A 9603-nucleotide genomic window follows, 5' to 3' on the forward strand; every position below is an offset into this window, starting at 1 on the left:
CCATTTTCCAGATTTATTTTTGTTTATTTTTAAATTTTTTATTAACTTTTCTTAATTTCAGTTATCAAAACCTTAATGTAGGGTAATGGTAGAATAGGAAAGATAAAGAACTAAAAAGAACAATATTAATTAAAAAGTACTAAAAAAACAAAAAGGAGTGTAAATGGAGAAAAGAGAAGTGGGAAAATCACCTCCCTAAAATAAAAACCAAATTTACTCCTAATTAAAAATGAAAAAAAAACCCTAACTTAACGTCTCTAACAATTTTTTTTTCTTCGTTCTTCTCAGCACGTCCCCTTCCCCCAAAAATCTCAGCGCTCATCCATCTTTTCTTTCACCTGGAAAAAAAAAATATCTTCCCATATATTATTTATTGCAGATGGCGAGGGTGGGTCCAAGAGTGATTCATTTGCCATCCATGTGGATTTCTTGGTTGATGCTCCTTTCCTTGCGGACTTGGTTACCATACCAAGCAGCTTGAACTGTAAACCGTAGTTTGATGTTTTTTTTAATAAGAAAATTTCCTTTTACAAGGCTATATTACATAACACTTGCTAATTCCAACATAACTTGTTTTTGCAATGTCAAATGCTAAAATGGCTGTCATACCGAAGGTTTTGTTTTAAAAAAGAAAAAAAATGGATAGTTGTGTTCTATAAAAATAAGATTCATTATCTGATTTTTCTTTTAATTTTAATTTTTTTAATACAAAAAGTGTGAATTTACCATATTATCCTCATTTAATTAATAATTTTAATTTTTAATGTTTGTATTAACCAAAGACATTTTCTTTTACTATTCTTTGTCTTTTGCTTTATATATATATAGATAAATCAAATTCAAAATTTATAAAAGGAACCATTTTTATAAGTTTAATTATTTACTTCCAATATATCTAAATATAAATAAGTTAAAGAAAAAAAAAATTCTGAAATATGAAATATGAGGGCAATTTTGGGTACCCAAAAAAACTCATTCTGATCCATCCCTACCCAACCCTACCTCCTACCTCCTCCCTCCTCCCTCCGGAATTCAATTCCCAGGAATTAGACTCTTGATTTTATGTGGGGCCCGCTTTGACTTTGTTTCCCATTATGCCAATAAACAAAGGGGTAATCCGGAATGTGAAGGACTCGCATTCCAGTCCCACCCCACGTATGTAAACATGCCTTTGTTGTCGTTTGTACATTGGTCTAGCTGATTGCCTGTTTCAAAGGCTGTTACGCCCCTGCATTGAAGGATCTTGTGTGTTCTGTTATACTTTCTATGTTAGTTTAAATGAGGCTTTCCCATCCATCAAAAGAAAGGGGAAAACAAATAAGCTAATATCAGTAACTACACACTTTTTCGGTATATAAATAATTCTATCGACCAGAAATTGCACAAGTAGAGGGCGTGTATGTCAGAGAACAGTCAGGATTGGAAACTTCTGTAGACAAACTGTCATCTTAAGCATTATAACAAGCCAACCAAACTAAACAGAATCTTAACATACCAATTTTTTTGGGGGGGGGGTGTTCCTCTTGTCTCAATTTCCCACACAAAAAGTTGCAACAGAAATAAAAAAGATAACATCATAATAACACATGAAGGGATTCTTTTGTACAAAATCTTTTATCTAAACAGTATGGCAAGAAAAAAAAAAAAACGGAAATAAAGGCATGATGATCATTCAATTTCAGCATATAATGCAATGGAATATATTACCTGTCTCCAAATGCTCACTATTTTTCTTTCATTTGAACTACAAGGCAAATATAAACCAAGGTGATATGTTCAAAGTCACTATTTTTCTACATGATGTATAAAAACAGATAAAAAAATCAATGGAAAAACAATAACAAAATATCCACCTTAAATGCTTTACTGGAATGTATTCCAGAGCCTAATAGTATTATTGCACAACAAAGAGTGAAGTTCTTTCAACATTAGCTGCCCCATCTGAAAGCATGACCACAAACCCGGAAGTCATGAATCATAACGGACTTATCTTTTTCCCTCTACACCTTCCAGTAGAAAATTCTAACATTTGCAATTCAATATACCATATGTAATCTTAAGGCATGTTTATACTAATTTCTTGCAGGGGCACAAAACCAATCACTGTCTCACTTCTCCTACCTACGGCCCTGGCGGATACTGGTTACTTAACAATCCTGGCAAACATTCATCTAAGTTTCTGGGTTCTTCAATTGCTTGGGAATTAAATTACCACAACTGAATGTAGTATTTAATGCATAAGATTTTGTAAGAGAGCACCTTAGTGTATCTATATACTGAGTACTCATGATTTTGCAATTGACTTACAATCCAAATTAATCTTCAATCTCAAATCATCATGTTCCTTTGACCTAGCGAGTTGCATTTGTCTTTGCATGACCAGAAAACGTGGAAAGGGATACTGAATTCTTTAAGAAACAGCATGCAGTATGGAATGTGTAAGCAATATGGAATCAGAGCCCCACCTAAAAACAATCACATGAAAAGCAAAATTATTAAGAAACTGGTGAAAGATCAGTGAATAACTTGTAAGTTTCTATAAATAAAAGTAAGAAGACCCTGAGGGGCAAACCCTAGCTGCCACAGGAACAGCTAGGGGTAAGCTCTAGCTGCACCCTGAACTTGCCTTCATAAGTCAGTTGCATATAATCAGTATCATTTATTGGGGTTGCGAAAAATAGATGCTGATCTCATTAGGAACCTAGAATACCCATCTTTCTGGTTCTTTAAGTTCTACACCATCGAACCATGTTTGATGCATGTGCAGCCAAGTATAAGCATCCGGTACCTCTGACTAGAGAAGCCACAACAGATCATGAGTAAGACAATTACCACATTAAGATCTCTCCACGTTACCAAATTAACAAGGGACATGACTTTAAAAGGAAGGAAACACCCAGCTAAGGTTGTACCTTTGAACTCATCAGGACTGTAGTCAGAGAGCATTGCCGCTCATCATCTGCAACAATCAATCAATGTCCCATCAATACAAATCAGTGAAATAAAGAATTTTTAGTTTAAATGACATAATGACAAAGACAATATCCGTTACCTAAGGGGCATGGGGAATTCAAAATAACAATTCTATCATTCACGAATTTAGTTGCCCCTTAGATGAGAGTCCAATGAGAGGTTTCAAGGAAATGAGCTGAAAAGGAAAATTATTAATCTATTGGGACAGACAAAGAAACTCTGCCTACCTTTAGAACTAATAGAGCTCATACACAGGTTGAATAGCAAACACTTTTCATTATCTTTTTTCTCTCAGATATTTACCTATTGACTAGCCTCCATTTTTTATCTGTTGCAACAATTAGCGACCAGTTAAACTAAAAGAATATGTATTACTTTTTCTCCATTCTTTGAATAAATCTACTTATTGTGCCAGAAAGGCAATCTCACCATTCAATTCCCACTTATCAAACTTCACAAGCCATGTGTCTGAGCCAATTTGAGTTGAGGATAATCGATCCACCCATGTCCAAAACTGTTTTCCCTGCTTATCTCCATACGACTTTGCCATTGCATCCATGCACTGGTGGATAGGTAGCTCAACTCCCAAGGGATGGACAAAGATAGCCAATGGGTGCTAGAGAATTGGGGAAAAATAGCAAAACCAAAATGAGAAAGTAAGCAATCTACCAAAACACAACTGCAACAGCACCAAAATATTCTGTCAACTTCTACAAAGTACAGAAAACCCCAAAAAAAGAAAGAGAAGAAACGATTAGCACTTCAAGATCTGATAATTCAACCAAATCTCTGAGACCGAAGCCTCCTCAGCTTTAGGTTAAGTGTAAGGGAAGCTGGAGTCGATCATAAGTGGAAGTGCAAATATTGTCTAGAAAAGAGAGTTTTTGGTGTATTCAGAATTGAAAGCTGTTAGGGAAACATAGCAAAATCCTTAACAGTGCAAATTTCATTCTCTAAAAGCATAAGTCTTCAATATAAGTTGGCAAGCATAAAATGGTCGTGCAAAGATTCCAGTACTAAAGATTTAAATCAAAAACTCTAGAAAAGAAACCATATCCGAACTATCTGCGGTCATTCCCAGTCTAGGGTCATATTACTAGCTAATCAACTGCATTCATGGCTACTGGTCTAACCTTTCCTTTTTCACTTTTCGGTTTGGTCATTCATCATTAATCACATTTTTTCACATACATTCATTAATCAGCACTAAATCTTCAACTCCTGCAGCATCAGGTATTACTACAGCATTGCAACCTTAATTGCACGTGACCAAGACACCCTGAGTATTCAAGACTAAAAATTTAGGTTGAAAGAATTCAGGTGCTTGGAGAATTAAAAGACCAAATGACACGTCAAGACTGTTTTTAAGTTTTGCATATAGAAGGAGAAAAATCATTAGAAATGACACTTACAAAGACTGATTTCAAGTTTTGAAAATACTGCTCAGATTTCTCCACTTCTGCACGCCGCCATCTCTCATAAAACAAATAGAACTTTACAACCTCATGTGCAGGACTAAAATTCTTCACTTTGCACTTTTGGAAATCTTTGAAATCTCTTGGAGATACATTTGGACCCAGATGAAAATTTCCAATGGCTTGTATTATCCCAGCTGCACATCTCTCTGTTGCATGAAGTATATTGGAATTTCTGTGTGCATTTTCTGCATACCACTGCAACAATTCTTCTTTTGCATTACTGACCTGCGTGACGTTTGACATCATGACCATACAATTCAAATATTTTCCTTACGAATAATTTAAGAATATTATTATCCAAACAAAACGAAATAGGCAATGTTTATAACTTACAGACCATCACACCATACACTTCAGGAAGACTGAATAGTTCAGCATCATTTCCAGAGTCACCACAAACCAGAATGTCGTAGGGAAGCTTCCCCTCAAGTTTGAATTTCTTCAACAAATATGCAAGAGCTTGCCCTTTGCCCGCCCCTTTTGGTAAAACGTCCAAAGCAATCCCACTGCTATAAATTATCTTCACATCTAACTGGCCAAATATATATGAAGATCAGAAACAGATATCACTGACATTGAGAAAGATGCATTCAAGTAGTGAAAGCCAGTCCACTTCCATTGAGCGATCCCTCAAATTATTTGAGGGGCACCCTTTAGGGTCCCCTAAGAATTTTTTTTCAACAATCCAAACCATATATTTTTTAAGTCTACATCCATTGATCATCCTTGCAAAAAATTAGATAAATCAGAAACCATTTCGACATCCAAATGTGTCCTACAAAATCAATAATATGGTGCTTCAAGAAAATAGTAAAATTTCAATATTTCAATTGAGTGGTCAAATGATATTGGATTCAAGTGATTTGTTGTAGTGATGATCTTTGAATGAATATCTACAAAATAGATAGTTTGGATTAGTGAAATACAATACAAAGTAGGCTCTACAAGAGTGTCCCTCAAATAAGCTTATTTGAGTGATCCCTCAACTGAAGCTCCTATATATATATATATATATATATATATATAGAGTCTTTCTCTTATCCGGATGTCCGGATTGTTTAGCATGCGGACCTCAATGTTTCTTCAGTTTTCTCCTCTTATATATGCTGCCAAATCCCAAGCCACTACACTGCTATATAAAAATATCCAGTCGGTGCTGTAGAAGTATACATCTTCAAATCATTTTTTACAATGAAACACAACTGCAAACATTGGAATCCGCACACTAAACAATCCGGATGTCCGGATAAGAGAAAAATCCTATATATATCTATCTATTGAGTAGTATCAGTGAGAAATATAAGAAACAATTTTCAGTAAGAGTCTGCCAGTAGCACTTTAAAATGAAACTGTCAATGCTCTAGCCATGAGGTTTATAAAGAAAATAAATGTACTCTTACCCCACGTTTCTCCAACCGTTGTGATAAAACATTCATTATCTCCGATGCCACAACCTTCTCTACATAAAAGCTAACCTTGTGAGGTCGTTGCTCTCCCTCTTCCTGCAATAATCTCATATATGGGGACATCAAATTTCGAAATACATACAAGTCTTTACCTTTAACTGGTAAATATAAGAACTAATATCACACTAGTTACAATGTGGGAATCATGACCCTTCTTTGCTTCGATTCGATACATTACAGCATGCCACGTTGTGTATCTAAACTAGGGGTTACCGAACCAAACTCACGGAACCGACTACCGACGTATGTATAAATCGTTCCTAATCTAAACACCCTTTGCTTTTGCTTGCACTCATGGGTCCCACATAGATACTATTTGATTAAATTGGGTTGTGCTTGAATTTTCAACAACATCCTACAACAAATTTCTAACATAATGGTCCCAAAACAACCGAATAATAATAATAATCTTAGCAAAGGAAAAGTACCTGAGGAGTAAGTTGAGGAAATTTATTAGTTTCCTCAACAACAATGTCTCTATCCCACTTGTGATTCAGATGTTGCTTCCACCCATCATCAGGAACCATAGCCTCACCATAACCATACATAATCTCAGTTCCCACAGACATGATTGTTATATCAGGCGTTAGCAAGGGTTTCTCATTCCTCAATGGCTTGTAAGTGATTGGTGATCTTCCGGTTGAAAATACCAGCAGAGAATCATGGCGGTAATTTGCTTCCCACAGCGCGTTGAACCTCAGAAGAGACAGATTTTCAGGCTCATCATGATCCACCTGAAAAACAGTATCAGAATCACAAACCCATTTGTTTTTCTCTCTCTTTTTAATTATTGTTATAGGAAATAAAGCATTAGCTAATGAAGGAATGTAAGTGTGAAAATGTACCATGGTGTAATCAAGATCCGAGACTAGCATGAGACGAGCAGAGCCATTGAGACGAGAGTTCATGCGGGTTTGATTGGGTTGGGCGCCTTGGCTCACAGAGTTCTGTATTTTTACACAATTAGACAAGAGATTCATCGCTTTGTTGGTTGAAATTGAACACAGTCTGTACAGAACCATCTTTGTCAAAAGAGGAAAACATCAAACTTTATCCTTCCAATATTTAATAAAGGCTTTTTTATCACAAATGTTCTTGAGGTTTGCCAAATTATCATCTTTGGTCCTTTATATTTTTTTTCTGATATTATTGGTCTTTTATGTTACACCTCCTCACACATCAATTTGGTCCCGCAGTCACATTCCGTCAAAATTTTCTGTTAGATTGCCAACGTGGATGCCGTGTGGACTAAACAATATTTTAAATATTTGTTTTATCACAAATGATTCTTGAGGTTTGCAAAATTATCACCTTTGGAACTTTATAATTGTTTTTTGACATTATTGGTCCTTATGTTACACCTCACACGTTAATTTGATCACATTGTGAGATTTTATTAAATTACTGACATGACAGCCAATGAGAAAATGTCAAGTGGATCCAAATGAAGAAATATTTATAAATAAATAAAAGTTTAACATTTAAAATCTTTTTAAAATCATTTTTTTAAAAGAGAGAAAAATTTCAATACATACATTTTTTTTAGTCAAATCCACTTGGCTTGTTATTAATGGACATGTTGGCGTCACATACATGTTGCGTAAAATCTGTTAAGTTTTTTTTGAAAAACCCTAAACCCTTTAAAAATAGTTTAACATTTAAAATATTTTTTTCTAAAAAATTTAAAAAAAGAGAAAAGTTTAGAAATATAAATTTTTTTTTAATTCAAATCCACTTGACATGTTATTATTGGACATGTAGGCTCCACATATATATCATGTCAAATCTGTTACGTTCTGTTGAAATTTTCATCAATTTAACAAAAATTTCAACATAACCTAACAGATTTAACGTGACATTTATATGGAGCCTACATGTCCAATAATAACATGTCAAGTGGATTTGAATAAAAAACAAATTATGTTTTGAAAATTTATCTTTTTTTAATTAAATTTTTTATAAAAGATTTTTAATGTTAAACTATTTAAAATATATATATAAAGGACCAATGATGTCAAACAAAATAAAAATAAAAATAAAGGACTAAAGGTGATAATTTCACAATTTGTGACCTAAAATGTTTAATCTATGTGGCGTCCACGCAATGTAATGAAAATTTTTGACCAAACGTGACGGCGACACCAAATTGATGTGTGATGTGTAATATAAAGGACCAATAATGTTAGAAAAAACATAAATGACCAAAGATGATAGTTTGGCAAACCTCAGGGACAATTTGTGATAAAAACCCTTAATAAATTCAAGGTTAAAGTGTTGCTTCCCTGAATTTCAATTTGCTCTCTGTTGTAAATGATGTATGGCACGCATATTGAAAATGAGGAGCAATATTGAGTGAAATACCATGTTTAACAGAAAGTTGAAGATTTATAGGCTTAGTGCCTTAATGACAGGGGTTCGAAACTCGTTGGAAGCACTTTGTGGCCAGGGTCAAACCGAACTCCGAATGGAGATTAATCCCACCCTTCGCAAATAGTAAGAAGCAATTATGAGTTAATGTTTTAGAATGAATGCTTAGTTATGAAGCATATATCATCTGCCTATAAATAGAGCAATCTTCACACTTTTAAGAGACACCAATCCGAACAGAAAAGAGAGAGAGAAATCTGAGAGTTAGGAAGCTTTATCTAAGTGAGAATATTCTATCAGTGTAAAACCACAAGAGCAAATACAATTCGACCCTACTATTCAGTGGTACTTTCATACTCTGCCTATTTTATAGCATGTTATTAGCACAATAGTTTCCTTTCTTTACCTCTAAATTTTTCCAGCTAAACACTATATGGTTATTTCTCTGTCTCCTCTCTGTCATACTCATATGTCTACTCTCATTTTACTACTACGACGACATGCAAACTTTCTTACTCTCTGTCATATGTCTATTCATGTTTGTTTAATTTATTTTTCGTACTGTAATTTGGAACGGTGCGGTTTTATCTCCCTTCCTATTATTATATGGTGGTGTAGTTCCATTGCCTATCACGTTGTAACATGTATTATTGTAATAAAAGGAGTGGTGTGATTTTAAAACCCATCTCATTATCTTAGTGGCGCAACTATATTGCCCATAATATGATAATTTATTCTATACTGGATATATAAATTCCACAATGATATACACAACTTGGACGATGCAATTAAGCATATGTAAATACCAGTGTGTGATGTGATAAACCCAATATATAATATTTTATTAGTATGCCATTTAATTGTGTCATATCATCTTCCCGTCAGAATTGTTAGCCGGAGTCGTCGAAAAACATAGGAGGAAAACAGGCAAAACTTTTTGTCAATCCTCGAGTTTTCGAAGAGGAAAAATGAGTGGAATAGAAAGAGGACGTCGAGCCAAAACTTTTGGTACCAATTTCGTGGCCAACGATGGCCGGACGACGACTAATGACCGACGGGAAGATGGAAGTTACTATAGCAATCGATGGTACTGTAGCTCTCAGGTTGTTGTAGCACTCAATTAAAGAGAAGAGAGAAAAATAACGTGGAAGAGGCTGATATGGTATTTTAAAAAATCTTGCTTCGAAATATTTACGGTTGTGTCACTACACTTCTGTTGACCATAACTTCTTCGTTAAAACTCCGATTTGAGCCAACTATGTGTCTACGAACTTGTATCAACATGCTCTACACAACGGTACTACTAAAATCCCCAAATT

The 9603-nt window shown here is 34.6% G+C and overlaps 1 protein-coding gene across 4 annotated transcripts; it reads right to left on the reverse strand.

The window, feature by feature from the left end:
• Positions 1–1848: 1848 nt before the first annotated feature.
• On the reverse strand, positions 1849–6990 carry LOC117628203 (sucrose-phosphatase 2-like). Of its 4 annotated transcripts, none has more exons than XR_004585924.1 (9): positions 6763–6989; positions 6346–6651; positions 5852–5953; positions 4789–4983; positions 4386–4676; positions 3403–3589; positions 2913–2959; positions 2627–2794; positions 1849–2465 (listed from the first exon to the last, which is right to left on the reverse strand). XR_004585924.1 is itself a non-coding variant. In XM_034360595.1 (9 exons), the coding sequence occupies exons 1-8, from the start codon at positions 6937–6939 to the stop codon at positions 2702–2704; spliced, it is 1398 nt and encodes a 465-aa protein (XP_034216486.1). In that variant the 5' UTR covers positions 6940–6990; the 3' UTR covers positions 1849–2465; positions 2690–2701. The 4 variants fall into 4 exon arrangements, 2 of the variants coding, with proteins under 2 accessions (XP_034216486.1, XP_034216485.1); XM_034360595.1 differs by having other exon boundaries at positions 2690–2794; positions 6763–6990; XR_004585925.1 differs by lacking the exon at positions 1849–2465 and adding an exon at positions 3053–3148 and having other exon boundaries at positions 2738–2794; positions 6763–6990.
• Between the last annotated feature and the right edge of the window lie 2613 nt (positions 6991–9603).

The sequence above is a fragment of the Prunus dulcis genome, chromosome 5, assembly GCF_902201215.1.
Source record: "Prunus dulcis chromosome 5, ALMONDv2, whole genome shotgun sequence".
Classification (NCBI taxonomy): domain Eukaryota; kingdom Viridiplantae; phylum Streptophyta; class Magnoliopsida; order Rosales; family Rosaceae; genus Prunus; species Prunus dulcis.

Coding starts and splice junctions, on each gene's coding strand:
- LOC117628203 (XM_034360595.1), bottom strand. CDS start 6,939: ATGGTTCTGTACAGACTGTGTTCAATTTCAACCAACAAAGCGATGAAT. Junction 5,954..6,345: donor TTCCTCAACTTACTCCTCAG/GTACTTTTCCTT, acceptor AGATTATTGCAG/GAAGAGGGAGAGCAACGACC. Junction 2,795..2,912: donor CAGTCCTGATGAGTTCAAAG/GTACAACCTTAG, acceptor TGGCTTCTCTAG/TCAGAGGTACCGGATGCTTA.